This window comes from Rhinoraja longicauda, chromosome 8 (assembly GCF_053455715.1).
Source record: "Rhinoraja longicauda isolate Sanriku21f chromosome 8, sRhiLon1.1, whole genome shotgun sequence".
Lineage (NCBI taxonomy): Eukaryota > Metazoa > Chordata > Chondrichthyes > Rajiformes > Arhynchobatidae > Rhinoraja > Rhinoraja longicauda.
Genome location: NC_135960.1, coordinates 64,851,313 through 64,876,101, shown reverse-complemented (window position 1 = coordinate 64,876,101; position 24,789 = coordinate 64,851,313). Strand labels below are relative to the sequence as shown.

Sequence of the window (24,789 nt, the reverse complement as noted above, 5' to 3'; positions counted from 1 at the left end):
GAGGACCAACAGACAGGTGCATTTATGGTCTGCCAACATCTTGATACCATTGTAGCATTGCGATCTACCCAACAATGTTGAATATTGTCAAGAAACCAGATTTAAAAACTGACACATCCAGCTACTGTCCTTTCAGCCCCCTCCCAATTGTCAGCACTGTTTTGGAGTCAGGAGACATGTCGTGAATTAAAGAAGAAAGAAGAAACTACAGATGCTGGTTTGCAAAAGAGGACACAATGTGTTTGTGTATGGGAGCTTTTGTTTCGGGTCAAGACCCTTCCTCAGACTTGTTCAACCCGAAGCATCACCAATCCATGCAGTCCGGAGATGCTGCCTGACCCGCTGAGTTACTCCAGCACTTATGTCCTCTTGTGACTTGAGGAACTGTTTGCTGATATTTTGTCTGAGTATTGTAGCTAGTGGGGGTTTGATTCTATCAAAGTCTCGATCCAAACATGGATGTTAAAAAACAAACAAAGATTACAGCAGAGTTGAGAGTAGCTGACTGGAACATCACTTTCACTTGGACTTGCAACGAAGGAATCCAAGTAAAACTGTTCAATGAAACTCAAAAGAGAATTGCTTGTGGAAGCTTCCTCAGTCCAAACATTTTCAGTTGTGCCATCAGTGACTTTTCCTTGTTCTTGGATTTTAAAAAAATCATATCTGGTGTTCATTTCCAATGTGGCTCTTCATACTGAAACTCTTCCAGACAGCCTCAAGCAGGTCCTGAAGGCCATGCAAAGTTGTGCGACAAGTTAAAGCCAGCATTTCCGGCCACTTGGTTCAGCATCATTACAATGCTGAGCATGAAGAAGCTCTTCTGTCTCCCCACGACCTTCAATGACACCCCATGCCAATGATATCATCGCCAGAGACATCCAGGATTCATTGTTGGCCTGGAACAGTTGTGCCAGCACCAAGTAAAAGATGGTGCTTGGGTACTCTGGATTGTGCAGCCTTACCTCATCTCTGAAAACTTATCCATCGTCTTTAAAATCTAAGTCAAGAGTGTAATAGAAACATTGAATGGGTAAAGCAGTAACTGTACTTGAAATGAATCGTTTAAGACAATAACTGCAGATGCTGGTACAAATCGAAGGTATTTATTCACAAAATGCTGGAGTAACTCAGCAGGTCAGGCAGCATCTCAGGAGAGAAGGAATGGGTGACGTTTCGGGTCGAGACCCTTCTTCAGACGTCTCGACCTGAAACATCACCCATTCCTTCTCTCCTGTGATGCTGCCTGACCTGCTGAGTTACTCCAGTATTTTGTGAATAAATACCTTTGAAATTAATAGTTTATTGATCAAAACTCTACTTTGCCTGCAAATGGATCCAACTAAGAGAGCTTTTCATATATATATTGCAGGGTATCTTCAACAGAATCCCATCAACCAGTACATTTCCAATAACAGCGCTCAAAGCAGTTCGTGGGTCACCTTAGCTCTAGGCTTTGGTTGATATTTTAGGACATCAAAACAGGAAAGCAAACAGAAACAAATATTTGTTGGTGTATTTTTCAATGACTAATGGAAGTATTAAATAGACAAGGAGACTGCTGATGCAAGAGTCTTGAGCAAAACATAAAATGTTGGAGGAACTTGGTGGGTCAGACAGCATCAGTGGAGGAAAATGGACAATCGACATTTTGAGTCCAGACTTCAAACTGAAAGAAGACCCGAAACAAAATGTCATCTGTCCATTTCCCTCCACATATGCTGCCTGGCCTGCTGAATTCCTTGAACACAGTGTTTTCTGCTCATTGAATATATTAAGCCATATTTAAAAAAACATCGTATTTGCCAGTCTGTTTTCTGTTTCCACCTTGGGTTATCCAGCCATTGGTAAGAACTGCATGTCAAAACACTGTTTCAACAGAATTGGAAATTGTTTATTGTTAATGTCATGTCACTGGATCATAGAGCATGGAAACAAGCACTTCTGTCCAACTTACCCACACTGACCAACATGCCCCATCTAGACTAGTCCCACATGCCTGCGTTTGGCCCATATCCCCTCGAAACCTATCCTATCCATGTACCTGTCCAAATGTCTCCAAAAGCTTTGCGATAGTCCCTGCCTCAACTACCTCCCCCGGCAGCTCATTCGATACACTCACCACCCTTTGTGTTAAAAAGTTACCCCTCAGATTCCTTTTAAATCTTTTCCCCCTCACCTTAAATCTATTCTATCCCTGCACCTGTCCAAACATTTTTTAAATGTTGTTATAGCAGTGCTTCAACAACCTCCTCTACAGCTCGTTCCCAATACCAATCACCCTTTGTGTAAAAAGAAGTTGCCCTTCAGGTTCATATTAAATCATCCTCCCCCCCCCCCCCCCCCCTTCATCTTAAACCTATGTCCTCTGGTTCCTGATTTCCTTACTCTGGGAAAAAAAACCTCTGCTATTTTTGTCATGATCTTATACACTTCTACAAGATCATCCCTCATCTTCTTGAACTCCAAGGGATAAAGTTCTAGCCTGCTCAACCTCTCCACATAGCTCAGACTCTTGAGCCCTGACAAGATCCTCGTAAACCGTCTCTGCACCCTTTGACATCATCTTTCCTATACCATGGTGACCAAAGCTGAACACAATACTCAATGTGGCCTCACCAACATCTTTTATAACGACCTTCCATCTTCTATACTCAATACTCTGACTGATGAAGGCCAAGGTGCCAAAAGCCTTTTGACCACCCTATTGTATTCCCTTAAAATTCAGCAGCAATTGAAAAATAGGCCTTAAATTTAGATCCATCGCACGTCATGCGTGTTACAGCACATACTGTTGTGATTCCAATCTAAGTGCACATTTGGTGACTCATGATAGATGTCATTTGGTGGGAGTGTAGTCATGCGCAGTGAATATCTGCAGAATATGCTGAGTTGGCAGATGTAGGTAAGACTTGTGTTGCAGAGCTCAACAGTTCAGTTTACAACGTGTCTAAACCTCATACAGCTGAACCTAAGTATTTAAATGGATCACCAACTTGTTTCAGATTGCTTGCTGGTTGATTCTACCAGCTTTGGCTATGATTGCACGAGTATTTGGGAGGTTTTAGAGTTCTTTAAAGTTGCAGAACACTACAAGGAATGATAAGCAGGTGCCACTGGACTTAATGCTGACATCAAAGCTTTTGCACGAATCAGTTGGTCCTAGATGGGTGTGCACTTACAAATTGCATGAATGGGCAAATGTCATGCAGAGCTGGGTGTGGGCTTCCTGCATGATGTTGTATATACACAAGGGGTGTTCAGGAAGCAATTTTCCCATTTTAACTTTAGCCTGGAACAGAGTGAGGATAGGTGGACTTGATGAAGGAGAACGTCAATGACATTTACCATCTGCTGTATTTATTCACAAAATGCTGGAGTAACTCAGCAGGTCAGGCAGCATCTCGGGAGAGAAGGAATGGGCGACGTTTCGGGTCGAGACCCTTCTTCAGACTGATGTCAGGGGGGCGGGACAAAGGAAGGATATAGGTGGAGACAGGAAGATAGAGGAAGATCTAGGAAGGGGGAGGGGAAGAGAGGGACAGAGGAAATATCTAAAGTTGGAGAAGTCGATGTTCATACCGATTTCTCCTCAAGGTATGTCCTCTTTTACCATCTGCTGTATCCACAATTGAGGCCTCCAAAGCATGACAAGAAACACATTGCTAATGATCGTCAAGATGACGGTGGCTGTGAACTCTGATATGGTGAACATCCTTCTGGGATGGAGCTGGAGATATTCCTCCATTATTGTAGTAAGGAAGGTTCATGGTGTTCTCTTTTCAAAAAGAGATAACTACATTTATTTTCATTTTACCAGAGAATGGAAGGCAGAATAAGCACGTAAATCTCTTCATAGTTTTGGATATCGTCAACTGTATTTTTAGCACCCATTGTTTTAGATATGCAAGTAATTGCTTGCCAATGGCAATGGGTAGGAATGGAAGTGCGTGTCGCTGGTTGACAGTGGAGAAGTATTAGATGAGGATGCTGTATCAAGCTTATTAAGAAATAGAATCCAATCACACTCCACTTACAGGTTTTCTTTTAATCTACAGACTGTTTCACAGTAAAATAATATTAATCGTGAATATAGACACTAAAAGCTGGAGTAACTCAGCAGGAAGGGCAGCATCTCTGGAGAAGGAATGGGTGACATTTCGGGTCGAGACCCTTCTTCAGACAGAATATAATATTAGCGCTAGAGTCAGATGACAGAGTCTGAAGAAGGGTCTCGACTAGAAACGTCACCCATTCCTTCTCTCCTGAGATGCTGCCTGTCCCGCTGAGTTACTCCAGGTTTTTGTGTCGATCTTCGGTTTAAACCTGCATCTGCAGTTCCTTCCTACACAATATTAATCGAGCGTTGAACGTTTACAGCGCTCTCTAAAAGGCTGTTGCCACTATCATCAAAATGGCAACAACATTGGTTTATATTTAATTTCCTACTGCATCAAAGTGCTCTTTCCTTCCTCACGCGGAGCAAAAGTTGCATTAAGGCTGTAAAGGACAGGAAAAGAAAGATCACCTTTGTCAGATTTTTATTTCTGTTGCAGAGACAGAACAGTTTAGTTTATTGTTGTCAAGTGTACCGAGGTGCAGGGAAAACATTCTTTGTTGCATGCTATGCAGTCAGTAAAAAGACTATGCACGATTTACAATCAAGCTGTCCACAGTGTAGAGAGATACAGGATAAGGGAAGTAGAGGAGCATAATTAGGGTAAGAAATGCTTCTATTGAAATAAAGATATATTGTAAAAGAGTGGAGCGATTGTAATGAATGATTGCTTCCACTTCTGGGATCTACTTCTACAGATCTACTTCTGGGACCCGAAGGCAGATCAGAAGGCCTGATATCAGCACCATCTTGAATATGGCACTGATTGACGGGATTAAAGCAAAGAGTTCTGCCTTAAGATGCATATGAATTTGTTGAATTGTGCTTTATTTATCATATATGCAACTGCACGGTGAAATTCTTTTTGCATATATTACACATGCAGGCGCTGCCATTTATGACGCCATTATTCAAAATCTAAAGTCCGGTCAGCCCATCTGGCCATCTTTGTGTCCTTGAAGGCGCTGGAGGCATTACCGCGGTTCACCCTTCTACCGGCCCATGCTCCTCATGTCCGACGCCTCCAGCTTCCTCCCAGTTACGCTGTCTGACGAGCCTCCGGGCGGGTTCCCGGTCCCGCCAACCGATGAACCTTCCGTCGCGCCCCAACGACGACATGCTTGAGGACGTTTGGGAAGGAAAAGGTGGTCAGAGCTGGGATGGGCAGCAGTTCACCATGACTGGAACATCAGGATAAGTTCTTTGAGGAAAGATTGGATGGCAGATTTGAAGGAGAATGGTTCAGTACCTGGGGTGAGGGAACAATTTACAATATCAACTAACATAAGATCAGGAAGAGAAGGTATTGATGCAATAGGAAATTTAATATAAACCAATTTTGTTGTAATTTTGATGATGGTGGCAATGGCCTATTCGACAGTGGTGTCAAAGTTCAATTTACTGTTAATATTATTTGCGGTGAAACCATAATGTAGATTAAAAGAAAACAATTAAACAGGAGTGTCATTTGATGCTATTTCTTACCAACATGTAAGGAGTTGGATTATATTCATGTAAAGTCCCACAGTTGAGCTGATGGAAGAGGTCATTCCAGGTTGTTGAGTAGTTTGTGTAGGAAGGAACTGCAGATGCTGGTTTACACTGAAAATAGACTTAAAATTCAGACGGTCTGAAGAAGGGTCTGGACCTGAAATATCACCCTTTCCTTCTCTCCAAAGATGCTGTCTGTCTCACTGACTTACTCCAGCATTTTGAGTCTATTCTTGTTGAGTAGTATGATCGAGTGTTGTATGAGATTGGGGGTGAAGAGAGTATTCAACTAGAGTTGAGGGATATGGATGGGGTCAGGTAAGATAAGTTAGAATGGGGATTCAGGGGTTGGGGACAGAGTAATCAGAGGTTTGGAGTACAGAAGTTGGGGCAGAGAGATGATCATGCAGTAAAGAAATAAATGATTTGGACCCACATTTTTGTGGTGTACTCTTAAATGTTCTCTGAAATAGCCTAGCAAGTCATTCCATTGGATTAAAAAACCTGCACTGAAAAACAGAAGAATCAAAAAAGGTCAAACACTTGATTTGAATGTTAACACTGGATCTGGAGAAGACAAAGTTTACATTTGGTCAAGTCAACCCTGCAAATTCCTCATAAACCTCTGAATAATGATTTCTTAATTGGGGAGCTTTCCCACAGATTTATCAAATGACATCCCAGTCATACTTGCACTCAGAGAATACATCCATCATAATCCCTGTATGTGTTTTGTCCACCAGCACTAGAATTAGCAGCACTATGGGATACTTTATCCAAATGTTCTTAGGAGGCATGTTTTTAAATGAAACGTAACACAAAAGTTATCTCCATGAGGTTTCCAAATATTGTATCTGTTTGAAAGGCTTTGATATCTGAAATTCTGCTTATTGTGCAATGTGTCTTTAAAAACTCTTAAGGTGCAAAATCCTTAAAAGCCAAACAATGAGTTGTGCATAATATTACTGTTAGTAATTAGATGGATGAGAACATTATAACTTTTTTTGGGGTTAACTCTTCACCATAAATGTATCTGGACTGTAAACAGTCTGGACAGTAAATTAAGCAAAAAATCGCAGATGGTGGAAATCTGAAACAGATGCTGGAAATACCCAGCAAGTCAGGCAGCATTTGAAGTGCAAGAAACAGGTTTATCATTTCAGGTCAATTAACGCTGTTGGTAATTACCTTTTATGTTTGCTTTTTCTTACCAGATCTTGTGATCTTAGTGACCTGGAATATTTGGATGAAGAATTCCATCAGAGTCTGCAGTGGATGAAGGACAATGACATCAGTGATATCTTAGATTTAACATTTACTGTGAATGAAGAGGTCTTTGGCCAGGTGGGTACATTGGTGGTTTCTGAGAAATCATTTGAAAACTAATGATTTTGAAATGTACAATGTCACTTTTGAAGCACAGATAAAATTAATAACTCATTCAGGGAAAACCTGCAAGATAGATTCAATTGCTGATTTTTCTTTTTTTTTTTGTACATCTGATTTATTATTTTTTACTAGGAGCCTAGATAATTTATCTTGGTTATTCTTTCACTGCTATCCTTCCACATGATATATATTTTCCACAGTTCTCTTAACCTTTTACTTTATAATACTAATGAACCCATTCTGACATTTAATTCCATCAGCGTGTACTTTGCCTGAAACAATTTTGCAGTCATTGATTTCTTTCTGTATCCACTATTTTTAATCTGACCATTTTGACCTCATGGATTAGCACTTCCATGGGATCCATATTTTGAAACATCAACCACCTCACAGTTTGGATGTTGAAATCTTATTGACAAGTTAGGAAAGGGGGAAGTACAAAGAGATCTGGGTGGCCTTGTTCATCAGTCACTTAAAGTTAGCATGCAGGTACAGCACGCAGTGAAGAAAACTAATGGCATGTTGGCCTTCATGACAAGAGGAGTTCAGTATAGAAGCAAAGAGGTCCTTCTGCAGTAGTACAGGGCCCTAGTGAGACCACACCTGGAGTACTGTGTGCAGTTATGGTCTCCAAATTTGAGGAAGGACATTCTTGCTAGTGAGGGAGTGCAGCGTAGGTTCACTAGGTTAATTCCCGGGAAGGCGGGATTGTCCTATGTTGAAAGACTGGAGTGACTGGGCTTGTATACACTGGAATTTAGAAGGATGAGAGGGGATCTTATTGAAACAGATAAGATTATTCAGGGATGGGACACGCTAGAGGCAGGAAACATGTTCCCGATGTTGGGGGAGTCCAGAACCAGGGGCCACAGTTTAAGAATAAGGGGTAGGCCATTTAGAACAGAGATGAGGAAAAACTTTTTCAGTCAGAGAGTTGTAAATCTGTGGAATTCTCTGCCTCAGAAGGCAGTGGAGGCCAATTCTCTGGATGCTTTCAAGAGAGAGTTAGATAGAGCTCTTAATGATAGCGGAGTCAGGGGTATGGGGAGAGGGCAGGAACAGGGTACTGATTGTGAATGATCAGTCATGATCACATTGAATAGTCTCGAAGGGCCGAATGGCCTACTCCTGCACCGATCGTCTATTGTCTATTGACAATAATATTAAAAGTTATAAGACATAACAACACAAGATTTTGGTTTACAATGGGAATTCAGAGGTTTCATACCATTGTAAAAGGCATCAATTTCAAATTTAGTCTCTCCTGACCTGGCCCACAGTTCTAATAATTGCTCTGTTGAATGCAGGATACAGTAGTTCAAAACGTAAATGTCACATAAGATGTCAATGAAAATAACATTATATTAGAATCCTTTTAGACGGATAATCTGGGAAAATACATGGAGCAGATTCTTCTGACTTGCAGAATTCCTTTCACCTCCCTTTTTGCAGTGCTGCTGATCATTCATAAAACTCCATAAAGCTGGTTTTCTTTTGGTTGCACAGCATAAGATGGCTTACTGTATGAAACAATTACTTGCCAGCATGTGAATCCTTGAATATTTTCAATTTGGTGTTGGCCTTTACACAATATGTTGGAATGAGCCACAGAGTTTGACAATTCGGAGAGAAATGTTTGATACACCTTAATGCATATTATTCCAAATAGTTGGCCTGTTTTAACAATAAGAAAATTACATACCTGTAGAGTTAACCACAATTATGTACAATTATGCAAACTATTTGGGGAGTTTCCAAATGAGGCCCATTCATGTTAGTATGAGTTCTGTCAAATCTCAAACTTACTTTCTCCAGGTAAAGACGGCACATCTTGTTTATTTGCATATATTTGTGAGGTGGTTTTATTTGTAACAAAGCTCTGCGGACGTCGGAAGCCCGCAGGCCCCTGGGTGGGGGCCGACATCGGGAGCTCCGGCAGAGGCAGCGTGTTCGCCCGCCCCGAATCGCGGGGCTTGGGTCGGCCCGCCGCGGACCTTTCACCGTCCGGCGCGGCCTGGAATAGGCCGTGGACCTTTCACCGTCCGGCGCGGCACTCCAATGTCGGAAGCCCCGACCACCCCGACGTGGCAACGACAACAGCCTGACCGCGGGAGAAGACGGCAGAGGAAGAGAAAAGACATTCTGGCCTTCCATCACAGTGAGAAGGGACTGGAGGAGACTCACTGTGATGGATGTTACTTTTGTTTGGTGTTAGTGTATGATTGTATGTGTTATTGCATTTTTATTGATTATTCTTATTGGTCTTAATGTTTCAACTGCGGGTAATGTTTCATTTCACTACACATTTATGTGTATGTGACAAATAAACGACTATGACTATTGACTATTGATTGACTTAAGAATAATGAGTCTGATGCACAATTTACATAGAAACGTAGAAAATAGGCACAGAAGGAGGCCATTTGGCCCTTGGAGCCAGCACCGCCATTCATGGTGATCATGGCAGATATTGGTCAACAAAAGTTAGTGTTTAACTATTGTCAAAAGTAAGATAAGTATTTTAATTTCATGTGGATGTTCGTTATTAAAAATATTCATGTTTGTGTAATACTTCATTGAAAACACCAGACATGGGCCAGGAGATTAAGAACGCAGTGTCATTCTTACGGTGAACTGTTGAGGGCATTTAAATTGATCATTGCTTTCAGAATAAATTCTATCCACTGTGACCACCTTATTTTCTGCTAGTTAATTAAAATAATCTGAGTCTAAATATGCCTTTTAAATTACCATTGTAGTGTATTTCATACTTATACCATTTCAGCTTAATATTTATAGTTTCCAGTGTAAAAAAAACCAATGCATCTGCCATCATAAAACTGCCATGGTTACAAAGAATAATTTTATTTTCATTGTTTAAAATATAAACAAAACTGAGCTGAGCAAATATTTTCAACTCATGTGTAAAGGTTCATCTCTACCTTTTGGGAACTGAGATTTATAGTGAATAGCTTAAATGTCAGTGATTAATTCCTCGCAATATGTTCATTGGAGAAGGTCCATATTACCTGACAATGGTGCAGATAGGCGACTTATGCAAACTTACGACTTACGCAATAGGCGACATATGCAAACTGGCATTTACATAATTAATTCTGTACTCAATCCCTAGAGCAATCAGTTTACATTTACATTTACATTTCCAGTTTACGTTTCCAAGCTGCATCTCTGAACTAAACTCAACCAAAGACCACTTGCCCGATATGTGAACATCTCACTATGTGCTCAGGGGGCATACTACAGAGGGGACCATCATTGAGAGACACATTACACATGGGCACACCATGCCCAGTCCAACAACTGAAAGGAGACAGAGATGCACCTGCAACTCTTGGTTCCTTTCCCATCCTGAGCTCACTTCAGCCTGCAGGTTCTAAACCCCAAGAAGAAAAATCAAGAGTACTTAAAACTCAAATGCATTTCCAAACTCTCCTTCCCCTTCCACACTTGTGAAATGCGACTTGCAATTTTGACCTGGTGGGACCCACTGGAAACTAAAAACTCAACTATGACACGACCATTGTGGACCGGATATCAAATAACAAAGAGATGGAGTACAGGAAAGAGATCGAGAACATTGTGTCCTGGTGTCGAGACAACAGCCTTTTTCTCAATGTCAGCAAGACAAAGGAGATCGTGATCGACTTCAGGACGTGAAGCTCTACACGTACCCCCAGTATGCATTGATGGCGCCAAAGTAGAAATGGTTGAAAACTTCAATTTCCTAGGAGTCAATATCACCAACAACTTCTCCTGGAACACCCATATTGAAGCAATGACCAAGAAAGCACACCAATGCCTCTACTTCCTTAAAAGGCTTGGGAAGATTGCCATGTCCCCAACAGCTCTCACCAACTTCTACAGATGTGCCATTGAAAGCATTTTATCAGGATGCATCACAGCTTGGTTTGGGAACAGCTCCATCCAAGATCGCGAGAAATTGCAGCGAATTGTGGACCAACCCAGACTATCACACAAGCCAACCTCCCTTCCATTGACTCCATTTGTACCTCATGCTGCCTTGGCAAGGCCAGCAGCATAATCAAGGATGAGTCGCACCCTGGCCATTCCCTCTTCTCCCCTCTCCCATCGGGCAAAAGGTATAGAAGTGTGAAAATGCACACCTCCAGATTCAGGGACAGTTTCTTCCCAGCTGTTAACAGGCAACTGAATCATCCTACCACAACCAGAGAGCAGTGCTGGACTACTATCTACCTTATCGGTGACCCTTGGACTATCTTTGATCGGACTTTACAGGCTTTACCATGCACGGAACATTATTCCCTTATCATGTATCTAACACTGTAAATGGCTTGATTGTAATCATGTATTCCCTTTCCGCTGGCTGGTTAGCATGCAAGAAAAGCTTTTCCCTGTACCTTGGTGCATGTGACAATAAACTAAACTGACTGATAGTGAGGAACCGAAGGAGTTCAGCAGTCACTGTCATCCGCTAGAAGGTGCGCAGGCTCACCCCGGTGAATCTGGTTAACTTCAGACATGCACCTCACCTTGTGCCTGGGCCAAGTGTCAACATCCATCCACTTATCATGTGCCAGGCCGAGTGTCAGCATCCATCCGCTCACCACGAATGTTCACAGGACTGACTGGGATTCATCCTCTCACAGACGGTAGGATGGCAACATCACTGGACGGATTGGAAATTACCATAGACCAAGAAATGCTCAACAGTTAGCAGTTCGGGACCTGACATTTATTCACATTAATCCCATCCCAATTATTTTGTACACAGCAAACTACCAGGTAACTGAAGGGAACGGTTCCAAGTGGCGTAAAATCTGACTTACATTGGGTTCATGGAACGTATCCCTTATGTAAGTCGGGAAGTGCCTGTAATATAAATTGCCTTTAGACGGTATTCATCAGGGAAATTAAGTTTTCTAGCAGATGTTCTTTGTTGGAAAAACCTTTATGCTCAAAACTCATTGCTGATTAAGTTTTAAATGTGTCACTGAGGATGACTATTTTTAGAACTGTAAAACAATGTTACAGGTTTTAAGTGGATTAAATGTTAATTGTTCCGAGGAGAAATGATTGCATTTTTATTTTGGAATAGATTACAGAGAGAGAGCTAAAACCAGGTGGAGCTAACATTCCTGTGGCAGAAAAAAACAAAAAAGAATACATTGAAAAGATGGTAAAATGGCGTATCGAGAGGGGTGTTGTGCAGCAAACGGAAAGTTTGGTCCGAGGCTTCTATGAGGTAAGGATAGCAGGTGCCGAACACGTTACCAGAAGAGGCACTCAAGACTGCCATTGGATAGTCTTTATCAGAAGGACTATCTCTGGATGGTCTAATGGTTCTTTATAAATACGATTATGTTGCTCTAGATTGTTGTACAGCAGGTTGTATTCAGGATTTTGTGAAATCTTGTTCGGTATCACTAAATGCTTGGTTAATAATTAGTTGGATCAGTTTTCCAGTCCTATTTTTGAAAATGAGAAAATAAATCTGCATATTCCTATGACTAAGGGGAAACAGGGTTTGGAACTGAGAGACGAATATTCATCTTTATGTACGAATTTCAAATGAAGTCACTTTTAGTTCAAAATCACCTTTCATAATAAAATCTAAAGAATAATGCTGGAAAATCAAGGGATAGTAATTGTTATTAATAAAAAATATGCCTAATGGAGAAAATGAAGATGTCTGTGTGATTTATAGTCGTTCTCGGTCTGGGCAAATTAAAACTCGTTGATTCCTTTTATACCAAAAGTAAGCTCTAATTTGTAAATATGGGACAACTTTGAATTGTTAATTGATGTTAAATCCCGCTGTTCAATGACAATTACTTGTTCCAGGTGGTGGATGCTCGGCTTGTGTCTGTGTTTGATGCAAGGGAATTAGAATTAGTGATTGCAGGCACTGCCGAAATTGACTTAAGTGATTGGAGGAATAACACAGAGTATAGGGGAGGTGAGATCATTCAAATTTAATCAAACACTGTTACATCGAAGTATTTGGAAACAACACCTAATAAATATTCATTTATTTTCCAAAGGATACCACGATAACCACATAGTAATCAGATGGTTCTGGGCCGCGGTGGAAAGGTTTAACAATGAGCAGAGACTAAGATTGCTGCAGGTATAGTAAAATCAATGACACTGGATACTATACTAAACATCTGCGTTACCCACTAATAGTACTAACTACTTCATTTCTTTGTTAGTTTGTCACAGGTACATCAAGTATACCCTATGAAGGTTTTGCATCACTACGTGGCAGCAATGGTCCACGAAGATTTTGCATTGAGAAATGGGGCAAAATCACCTCACTTCCAAGGTAGGATCAAAATATATTCATCAGTGCTTCCTATAAATTACTGCCACATAGTGTCAATAATATAGGATGGCAAATGGTTTGTTTTCAATAGACAATAGACAAAAGGTGCAGGAGGAGGCCATTCGGCCCTTTGAGCCAGCACCGCCGTTCAATGTGATCATGGCTGATCATTCTCAATCAGTACCCCATTCCTGCCTTCTCCCCATACCCCCTGACTCCGCTATCCTTAAGAGCTCTATCTAGCTCTCTCTTGAATGCATTCAGAGAATCGGCCTCCACTGCCTTCTGAGGCAGAGAATTCCACAGATTCACAACTCTCTGACTGAAAATGTTTTTCCTCATCTCAGTTCTAAATGGCCTACCCCTTATTCTTAAACTGTGGCCTCTTGTTCTAGACTCCCCCAACATTGGGAACATGTTTCCTGCCTCTAACGTGTCCAACCCATTAATAATCTTATACGTTTCGATAAGATCTCCTCTCATCCTTCTAAATTCCAGTGTATACAAGCCTAGTCGCTCCAGTCTTTCAACATATGATAGTCCCGCCATTCTGGGAATTAACCTAGTAAACCTAAGCTGCATTTTCATGACAGTGAAGTACATTTTTAATTTTTGGATTGGACAAGATCACAAATTATTTTTGAAAATAACAGAGTTTTATATTGCATTACATTCTGAAGTGCCTAAAAGGGGCTGCTTGACTCCATCCGTGTTGGAAGGATTCTTCATTGAGAAAGGATTTTACTTTTTCCATTTATTTTCACAGCCAGGCTTTCTGAAAATATTTTTCATCCTTCGAACTAAGCTAAACTACATATTTTTTGAAATTGTTTTAAATCCATGGCAGGCTTTGTAGATTTGATATAGTCGAGCATAGGGAACTCAATTTTGAAGCACGTTGAGTAACTTTGAGTAAACGGATAGAAGAAAGAGAGAGGAATTAATGGAATGGACAGGTAAGCCTCATTTCATCATCTAGTCCTTTAACTGTCTGAAATACGACACTTCCCGAAATCTGGAATCATGATTACTCTTTGGTAGTTGTGCTTTCAGCTACTAAAACCCTTAACATTGGAATTCCATTCTCAATTTTTCCACTACTATATTTTGTTTTTCTTTACATCCTTTTTATGCTGATTTTTTTTGGTTATCTTCTCTGTTATTTCCTTTTGTGGCTTGCTTTCAAGTTTTATTTCACAATTCTCCATCAAAGTGCCTTGGGATGCTTTGCTAGTTTAAACTGATTCAAGTTGTTCTTGCCGATGGATGCATTTTAAGGCACCAACGAGATGATGCAGATTGGGAGGAGAGGAGAAATAACCTGGGAATTCTATTGCATGTCTTTAGATGCCGCACATTTCTGCCACAAAATAAAACCTAGGCATCTATGGAGTTATGAAATTGGCATCCAAACAGAATGAGGCGTTCTCAAGAGTTGAAGCTTATTTCAGTATAACTGAAAGGGAACTTGGTTGAATGGATCCATCCTTTGTGCTCTGGGGCCCAGAGCTGATTTCAAACGTGTACCTTAAGTTAATAATAACTCGCTGACAACAGCTGTCTCTGACCTATCATCACACCTTGAAAGAAACTACGCACAGATAACTGGGATTACAGGGAAGGGCGTCACAGTGGCACAGCTGGTCGAGCTGCTGCCTCATAGCCATAGACCAATGTTCTGCCTGAGTGGAATTTGCACTGTGACCGCATTGGTTTCCTCCAGATGCTCCGCGTTCTTCCCACATCTCAAACATGTGCGGGTTTGTAGTTAATTGGTCTCTGCAAGTTGCCCCTAATTTGTGGGGAATGGATGAGAAAGTGAGATGGCATAAAACTGATGTGAATAGCTGATTGACGGCCAGTGTGGACTCAGTGGTCCGAAGCGCCAGTTCCATGCTGGATCTCTAAAACTAAAACTAAAACAAACTGTCGACATTCTACGTCCCCAAACCCCAGCAGATAATCATAATGTTATTCTGCCCCTCTTCTTGATGCTCTGCTTGATTGTGCGAGCACCACTTCTTTTCAGCTGTGTACGGACCCCATGTCTCAAGGTCAGTTCATTGGCTATATTTAAGAGGGTGTTAGATGTGGCCCTTGTGGCTAAAGGGATCAGGGGGTATGGAGAGAAGACAGGTACGGGATACTGAGTTGGATGATCAGCCATGATCATATTGAATGGCGGTGCAGGCTCGATGGGCCGAATGGCCTACTCCTGCACCTATTTTCTATGTTTCTAAGGACTGAAAGTGTCAGCCCCTTGAAATTTGTCTGCTAAATGCAATGCTTGCAGATGCCAAACACGAGATGGTGTGGATGAATATGGACACAGATGAGTTCAAGTCTACTTTATCATTTCTGTTTGGGAGTGGAGGGTAGGGTGGAGAATTATATTTGAAACATGGATTCATCTGTGAGTAATAAGCTTTTTCTGCTCAATATGCTATTTCTAAATACTGAAAAATCTGAAAATTTTTCATCTTTACTCAAATGGAGCCATTAGATTTGTACACCAGATTTTCAGTCATAAGTAATATAATAAACTCTTTTGTGCTTCAACAGGTAGTACTTTATCCTAAAAGGAAAAGTGAAATATATCTGATGAATTTATAGCAGCGTTATTTGAGCAACCAATTTGATTGCAGAGGAATATTGGCGTTGAATGATCAATTAAAGTTAAAAATTTGATCAGTACATGAGAAACATTCATCTATTGTATCCACATCAATAATGATCTGATACAAATAATTACAAATGAGGACACCAAAAATTATTATTATCTCTTACTTAAAACAATTGTGAGATCACTGCAGGTTCTTGTCGGTTTCATTTATCATCTGTACGCAGTATAATTTTTTTCATTTCTAAGTTGATGATTAGCACATGCAATATTGCAGAAAACTGGTGAATAATGCTTCCAATTTAGTATAAGTAATATAGTTCCTCAAAGGCTCTACATCATTTGTCCCTCTAGATTTCAGTCTTGGCATCAGATTTTAATGGTTGTAATGCATTGCTTATACTTTTCCAGTTGAGACTGTGGAGCTTCACATTTGTCTTGTAATCTAGTTTGCAAATAAGAATGCTCCTAAATGCACTTCTGGCTCGCGAACAGATCTGGCTCCAGAGTACATTGCCGAATTGTTATGTTTAGGACTTTCGTTCTTTGCACTGTAATATGTATATAACATCATCCTCTGTCCCTGGAGTCCCCATTAAATGCCGGGTCGTTCTGTCAACCATTGAGGCAAGGAGTTGGACACACTTCATATCTGCCCTTCAGTTTTACGACAGCTATACCTGGTGCAACAAGCTCAGCGTATTAATTAGAATGGGCCACTGACCTTCATTTTGAAGGTAGTTTTTAAAAACATTATTTATTTCAATAGACATTTGTTTTTGATTAAGACAAGTTTGATGTGGTTTTAAATAAATTCCTTTTATCGGTATTATTTTTTTTCTATCTCTGATCATTTAGAAATAGTGAAAACATATTGTGACAGCAAATGCACAGAAGGACTGGGGTGGCAACTTGGCAATGCATCAGGAATCTTAATGTTACAAAGGTTTAGTGCAGCTGCATGGGGTGGGATCAATGTGATCCAGTCAGTGTGGAGCAGATTTTAGTAGGAAAATAACTGCAGATGCTGGTACAAATTGAAGGTATCACAAAATGCTGAGGTAACTCAGCGGGTCAGGTAGCATCTAGGAGAGAAGGAATGAGGTGACGTTTCGGGTCGAGACCCTTCTTCAAACGTCTGAAGAAGGGTCTCGACCCGAAATGTTACCCATTCCTTCTCTCCTAGATGCTGCCTGACCTGCTGAGTTACTCCAGCATTTTGTGATACCTTCGAGCAGATTTTAGTGCTCACTCTTTGTTTAAGATTTCTAATTTACTGCATAGGGCTGTAGGCCAAGAATTGGTGGGAAGACTCATCTTATTAATGCAGACAACAAAATCCAGGGGTTTATGGAAAAAAGTAGATGTGCTATAAGTTCCAATTCTTTGTAAACTGAGGACAATGTGCAAAACCCTTCCCTTTGAATTGCCTATTTGAATAAAAGTGCCTTCTTATGCCAGCGGAATGAATATTGATTTCTCTAACCTCAAGTAACCCTTGCTTTCCCTTTCTTTCCATCCCTCCCCCACCCTAGTTCTCTGACTAGTTTCACTATGCTCCTGATTAATTTTACTGTCTGTATGTAGGAAAATAACTGCAGATACTGGTACAAATCGAAGGTATCACCAAATGCTGGAGTAACTCAGCAGGTCAGGCAGCATCTTGGAGAGAGGGAATGGGTGACGTTTCGGGTCGAGACCCTTCTTCAGACTGATGTCAGGGGGCCGGGACAAAGAAAGGATATAGGTGGAGACAGGAAGATAGAGGGAGATCTGGGAAGGGGGAGGGGGGGGGGGGGAAAGAGAGAGACAGAGGAACTATCTAAAGTTGGAGAAGTCAATGTTCATACCGTTGGGCTGCAAGCTGCCCAAGCGAAATATGAGGTGCTGTTCCTCCAATTTCCAGTGGGGTTCACTATGGCACTGGAGGAGGCCCATTACTGCCTGTATGCCTCATTGTCACCTTCCCCTCAGCCAACAATGAACCATTCTACATTTCCTTGATCAGCGTCTGCTTTGATCTGTCATTTTCACACACCATTCCATATCTCTAGCTTTCACTCTCAGTCTCAAGAGTCTCGACCTGAAACTTCACCCATTCCTTCTCTCCAGAGATGCTGCCTGTTACTCCAGCATTTTGTGTGTATCTTTGGTGTAAACCAGCATCTGCAGTTGCTGCATACGCCGTTCCAATGAACATTTTGAATAGGTAATTTATGTTTTAAAAAACCCAGTGAATCTTATTTCAGATACTTAACCTTGCACATAAACAAAAAAGGACAATGAAACAATGAATCTTACTCAAACAGGCATTGAGATGGTTGTGATTTTTATTACATTTCAGCCATCATTTTCTATTAGTCACAGTAATTTCCTTTACTGTGTTGAATACAAACTGATTCAATGGAACCTGTTCATATAAATTAACATATTATAATTTTTACAAAACTTCACTAACATGCTCTAATAACAACACATCTTTGCTCGTTTACTGCCAAGGACTGAATGCAGTATTTTGAGTAGTCTTACCAAAGCTTTATACAAGCGCTTTAGTGCATACGTTTTTATCTCTTTGCAGTGAAGATCACTTTGGATAAAAGCAACGTTTTTTTTGACTGGGTACACTAGCTTTGAGTGACTTCTGAACACGTGATGAAGAAGGGTCTCGACCCGAAACGTCATCCAGAGATGCTGCCTGATTTCTGAGTTACTCCATCTTTTTGTGTCTATCTTCGGTTTAAGCCAGCACCTGCAGTTCCTTTTAACACATGTATAAATCCCTAGCTTCTTATGTTTAGGAATTCTCATGTAGCCTATTTTAAGGTGGCAAAGTGACACTGCAGGTGGTGCAGTTGGCTCACAGTGGGGGCAACCTGGTTTTGGTTCTGACCTCTGTTGCCTTTTGGAATTTGTATGTTCTCTCTGTGTCTCCCCAAAGTGATCTGGTTTCCTTCTTCATCTCAAAGACATGGTAATTATGAGGTTAATTGGCTACACTAAATTACCCTGTGTAGGAGAGAATCAAGGGGTTGTTAATGGACATCTGAGCGTGAATAGATTACATGGAAATAAGTGGCTGAAGGAATTGATAGGATTGGTGCGAGAGGTGGAAGGAACTTAATGGGTAGAACAGCCCCCCCCCTCTTCATTCCATAAGGAAGCATGAAATATGAAGATGAATCTCCAAAGGAAATTAGTTCATATTGAAGGTAATCCACATTACCTATTCTATTGGAATGTTAATGTAGTAGAATGATACGAGTGGATGTTTGGCTATTCAGGGGTTCAGAATTTTACAGAGGTGCTGTTATAGTCCTGCTCCCACATTGTTCTTTTCCCTTCACTTTATTAAGTGATAATATTATTATTATTTCACTATGTGGAAAGAGAAAAAGATAGCTACTAAAAAATACTCACATTTTCTGATAGTTAGTAGATGAAGTCAGTAGCAGGAAAAAGGGAATTAAAAGGACTGGGTGAATATATTAATTAAAGTACAGTACAGTACAGCTGCAATTTTAAGGTTGAAACATGCAAGATCGCAACGTAAATACTGGGTGGAAGAATACAGTACTTTCAAAGCAGAGTGAGTGAGTACTTTCAAAGCAGACTGCACTTCCACATAAACCATTGAAACCTCCACTGAAATTTGCTGGCTTTCCTTTTGCCATCAATGTGACTTTTAATGATCAAAATTATCCAACAGTACTGTCAGGTCTGTTTGACTATTATAATAAGGTGTTTTTTAATAACTTACCTTGAAGACCTGCAATAATACTCCAGCCATTGTGTCATTTTTCACAAGAAATTATTTTCATATTGTTTCCATGGAACTTACTTTCTGCATGTTGCATTTTGGTATATTGATGTCTTAAGAAAGTAGTGCAACTCCGGTCATCCTGAAGTCATGGATGGAACTATCCAAAATACTCCATGTATCCAGTTCACAAGACTTCTTCTTCATTCTTATTTGATTATTCTGTAGTTCATATGAATTCCAAGGTTGGAAGTCTATGCAATAACATAATCAGAATGGGAATTGGTTCAAATTGTCCCTTTTAATAATAATTGTTGTTTCCAGAACCACTCTTATCATCAAGCTTTTTATAGTTTTATTTAGCATTGTGGAACATAATAATGTTATTGTTTTTTTCAGGGCTCATACCTGTTTCAATCGGTTAGATCTCCCTCCATATCCAACCTTCTCTATGTTGTATGAAAAGATGTTGACCGCTGTGGAAGAGACAAGCACTTTTGGACTGGAGTAACAGATATTTCGAAATATAAGCACATTTTCTCTACTTTTCTCATGGACCTCCTTGAGGTGAAAGGTGTGATGGCATTCTCAGATGCACTTTTGTGAATTTTATGGGATTTGGATTAAAGAAGTGATCTTAACTTTAAAAGATGCCGTGGGGAGAAAGCAAGCATGCGGAAGATGAAGATGACTGAATCCAGACAATTATGGTACACATTCTCCTGAATTACTGTGCATCTGTTATGAAAAATAAAGGGATGGAACTGAAAACTTTACAGACAGTATCCTGCTACTACTGCTGTTGAGTACAAAATGACTATTTTTATGTGAAGAAAAGCACTTACAAAATGACAAATGCTTCTACAGAGAAAGACAGCTTCTCCGAATGACTGATAATCCTTTGACAGTGGATGATTTTTTATGAGATTTACTTCAAACCCTGTGCTGAAGTTGTTTTTTTAAAAACTGTGATTATGCCTATATGTTTCAAAAAAATAATGTACTTGTTATCAAAATATTGGTCTTCATATACCTGTTATGCATGGTATACAATTTATAAATTATGGAAAGTACAATTACAGTTCATTGTCAGAATGGCTCACTAAAAACATCATTTATGAAATTTTGTTTTATTTAATCTTTTTACAGATTCTGTGCAAATCTTGTATGATTTTTAAATTATCCAAACTGGAGATAAGGGAGATCTCTGACAGTGCATACTTTCTGCTTATTCTATTCAAAGTTGTTTAGGTGAACTGTCCAAGAGACATCAGAAAGCCTGATGTCTTCTTTTTTATTTTATATAAACAAAAGTTTTCAAAAGCAAGATTTTTTAAAATAATTGCACTGGGTGTACCAAAGTAAGAAGGCATAAATTATATAAAATTGAGTGCATGGTATAATATGCTGAATTATCAAAGCATATTTTCAGATATTATATTGTACTGTAATAGGATGTCACAAAAATGTCTTAGCTTCCAAAAAACTTCCCTCCCATCCAAACAAAATAGAATAAATAACTTTTCAACAGTAGATCGAATTAGTTCTATGAAATTTTAAGTTAATATTTTATTTAAAAGGGATTTAAATGACTATAAAATAGAGTATTTAAAAGTGTTTGAGTGAGGGCAGTTAATTTAGATTGAAGGAACTTTTATGTATTACATGGTACACTATTGACATTGAATTTGCATGATAAAACATTAACTATAGGGCTCTAAGTGAAAGTCTACTGTTATAAAATACTCTGTTTTCTAGTATTTATTGTCCATGTAAAATTCCAGCTTTCTGTTATATTATTAACATCTGCTTCAGACCAACAGTGCTCAAGTCATTAAAAAAATTACACGATTTAAACTTCAATAGCTTGTCAATAACCTTAGGTATTGCAATGCTGTGATGAAAAATTGATTCCTGTCTAAAAGACTAAAATCCACATTATTTTCAGAATTTTGCAACGGAAATTTGACTAAAATCATACCTGGAGATGCAAATACTGGAATGTTGTGTAAAAAACTACTGGAGAAAATCGGTGGGTCAGGCAGCATCCATGGAGGGAAATAGACAGAAGACATCTCGGGTCAGGAACTAAGAGTGTTTGTAGGTTCCCGACCCAAAACGTTGTCTATTTCCCTCTATAGATGCTGCTTGACCCATTGAGTTTCACCAGCAGTTAGTTTTATAAATGGATATCCTACTCTATTTGGATACAAATTAAGGATCCCTGAATCACTATTGTCCAATCACATCACATTCATACACAAAGTACATAGTATTGCAATGAGCTATATAGATAGTGGTTAAGAAGTTCAATTTTTTTAATTTCACTGATGCATCCTTTAAGAGTTCCTTGCCAATATAGAGAGCTCAGTAACTTTTTTTTCTTATCTGCTGATTTATAAACTATCCATTGACTTTTGCTAATACAATGGGGCGTCCCTGAAATATACATAATAAAATAAATGACTTCATGGGTACACATTTTTTTCATGAAAATGAATCATTTCACTGTTCACATCATCTGCACCAATATTTCTGGTACTCATCTCCCATTTTTATAGGGCGTCTAACAATTATATTTTGTCTGTCACTTAAGTTCATATGTACTATGTGGCTAATCATACACAATCAATGGAAGTATGTCTTAGTCACATTTTCACTCACAAATCTCACAATTTAGATCAGTTTATTGGAATTATGCAGACATTTGTACACACTTGCTATTTAAATATGCTGAAAACACTTAAGATTATTGTAGTCAACTATGATTTAATGAAATGTTTTTAAAGTACCAAAGTATGAATTACTTTGTTTTATTTTCATAATGTAAATATATTTTATTTGAAACCGTGCCGTGTCATTTAAAATTAATTGAAAATAAAAAATCATAGAAACGCCAATGAATAGGTTGTCTTTATTGCAAAGTAGAACTGTTGCATTGAATTTCAACTTCTAGCTACAAGTTCATCAAGTTGTATAGTGATTATCCACAAATAAATTTTATCTACATACAAACTTACAGTATTTGCTTTTATTTGTTTATTCCAATAATGTTTAAAATGCAGCATGATACCACAAGTAAGGTATTTGTTAGCCATGAGTAGAATACCAGAAGACAGAAGGGTGGCTAATATTGGGTGTTTATTTAAGAATAGCTGCAAGGATGAGCAGAGAACCTTCAGGTCAGTGAGTGTAAAATCAATGGTGAAAACATTACTGGAGAATATTCTGAGAGACAGAATCTATGTGCATTTGGAAAGTCAATGACTGTCACCATCCACCTTATTCTTGCCACCATTTTTTAGAGGCATCGAGTACAAGAGCTCAGATGCCATGCTTTAGCTGTACAAGATGTTGGTAAATTGCATGCAAAAGTAGCTTGGTGGTAGGAGTGAGATGGTGATGGGGGTCCAGAACAAGGGGCCACAGTTTAAGAATAAGGGGTAGGCCATTTAGAACTGAGATGAGGAAAAACTTTTTCAGTCAGAGAGTTGTGAATCTGTGGAATTCTCTGCCTCAGAAGGCAGTGGAGGCCAATTCTCTGAAAGCATTCAAGAGAGAGCTGGATAGAGCTCTTAAGGATAGTGGAGTCAGGGGGTATGGGGAGAAGGCAGGAACGGGGTACTGATTGAGAATGATCAGCCATGATCACATTGAATGGCGGTGCTGGCTTGAAGGGCCGAATGGCCTCCTCCTGCACCTATTGTCTATTGTCTATTGTGGTGTGTTTTTCAAGTTGGAGACCTTGGCGACCTATGGTGTGCTGCAGGGATCAGCATTGGTCCCCTATTGTTTGCCATATATTGACGATTTGGAGGAGAAAGTCGGTGTATGATAAGTTGCAGATGACAGCAAAGATTTGTGGTATAGTGGACATCAAAGAAAATTGTTTTAAGGTTACAACAGGATCTGGATCAACTGCGAACATGGTAAAAGGAATGGCAAATTAAATTTTACACCGACTAGTGCAAAGTAATGTATTTTTGGAATATAAACCAGGTTAGGACGTATACAATGAATGGCAGGGCCCTGGGGAGTGTTATAGAACAAAAACCTCAGGTACAAGTACGTAGTTCCCTAAATGTGGCGACACATATGGGGGATTAAGAAGATGTATGCCATGTTTCTGTCATTGGTAGAGGCATTGAGTACAACAGCTGGAGTGCCATGTTACAGTTGTGCAAGATTAGCTTAATTTATTGTCAGATGTACCGTGCAGTGAAAAACATTTGTCATGTGCTAACCAGCCAGCGGAAAGACAATACATGATTACAATCGAGCCCACAAGATGTTGGTGAGACACCATTTGGAAGATTGTTTGCATTTCTGGTTACCTTGCTATAGGAAGGATGTAGTTAAGCTAAAGGGGGTGCAGAAAAGATTCACGAGGACGAGGACTGGACGATTTGAAATATAAATACAGACCAGATAGGCTAGGACTGGGGGTGGCCTTTTCGATGTTTATAAAATCATAAAGGGCATAGGTAAGCTGGATGGTTGTGGTCATCTTCCCAGAGTGGGGAAGTCTAAAACGAGAGGGTGCAGGTTTTAGAATGAGAGGATATTGATTTAAAGGGGACCAGAGGGGCAATTTTCTTTTTTGCTCAGAGGATGGTGGGTAAATGGAACACGCTGCCAGAGGAAGTGGTAGAAGTGGGTGCAATGCCAATGGTAAAAAAAACATTTGGATGGCTACATGGATGGGAAAGGTTCAGAAGGATATTGCAAAACATAGGCAAATAGAATGTGCATAGGTCAGCATGGATCTATTGGGCCTATTATTGTGCTGCATATCTCTATAACTCTATGATATGGTTTAGAGAAATGAAAAAGGAGGCAAATTGAATTTAATCCAGAAATGTGTTAGGTACACTTGCTGTGGTACAAGAAGACCAGGAATGCACAATAAAGAAAATGGGTGTGGGGAAGCAGTGGTACCATTGAGTTCTTGTTCGCAGAGCTTTAAAAAGGCAGGTTGATATGAATGTTTCACATGAACTGAGCTACAACACTCATAGAAAGGGAGAAATGTTTTTGATCATGGACAGGTTAGGAATCAGAGGACATAGGATTAAGGCAATTGGCAG

The 24,789-nt window shown here is 39.8% G+C and overlaps 1 protein-coding gene across 4 annotated transcripts in view; it reads left to right on the top strand.

Annotated features, from left to right (window-relative positions):
* Window positions 1–22,688, top strand: part of LOC144596046 (E3 ubiquitin-protein ligase HECW2-like) — a 339,372-nt gene extending 316,684 nt beyond the window's left edge. For all 4 annotated transcript variants that reach the window (XM_078404133.1, XM_078404134.1, XM_078404131.1 and 1 more), the window contains 6 exons: window positions 6,823–6,952; window positions 12,096–12,242; window positions 12,842–12,956; window positions 13,042–13,127; window positions 13,213–13,325; window positions 20,102–22,688. In XM_078404133.1, coding sequence (XP_078260259.1) covers window positions 6,823–6,952; window positions 12,096–12,242; window positions 12,842–12,956; window positions 13,042–13,127; window positions 13,213–13,325; window positions 20,102–20,213 — 703 coding nt within the window. In that variant the 3' untranslated portion in view covers window positions 20,214–22,688. The remainder of the gene's footprint in view (window positions 1–6,822; window positions 6,953–12,095; window positions 12,243–12,841; window positions 12,957–13,041; window positions 13,128–13,212; window positions 13,326–20,101) is intronic.
* Window positions 22,689–24,789: the final 2,101 nt, after the last annotated feature.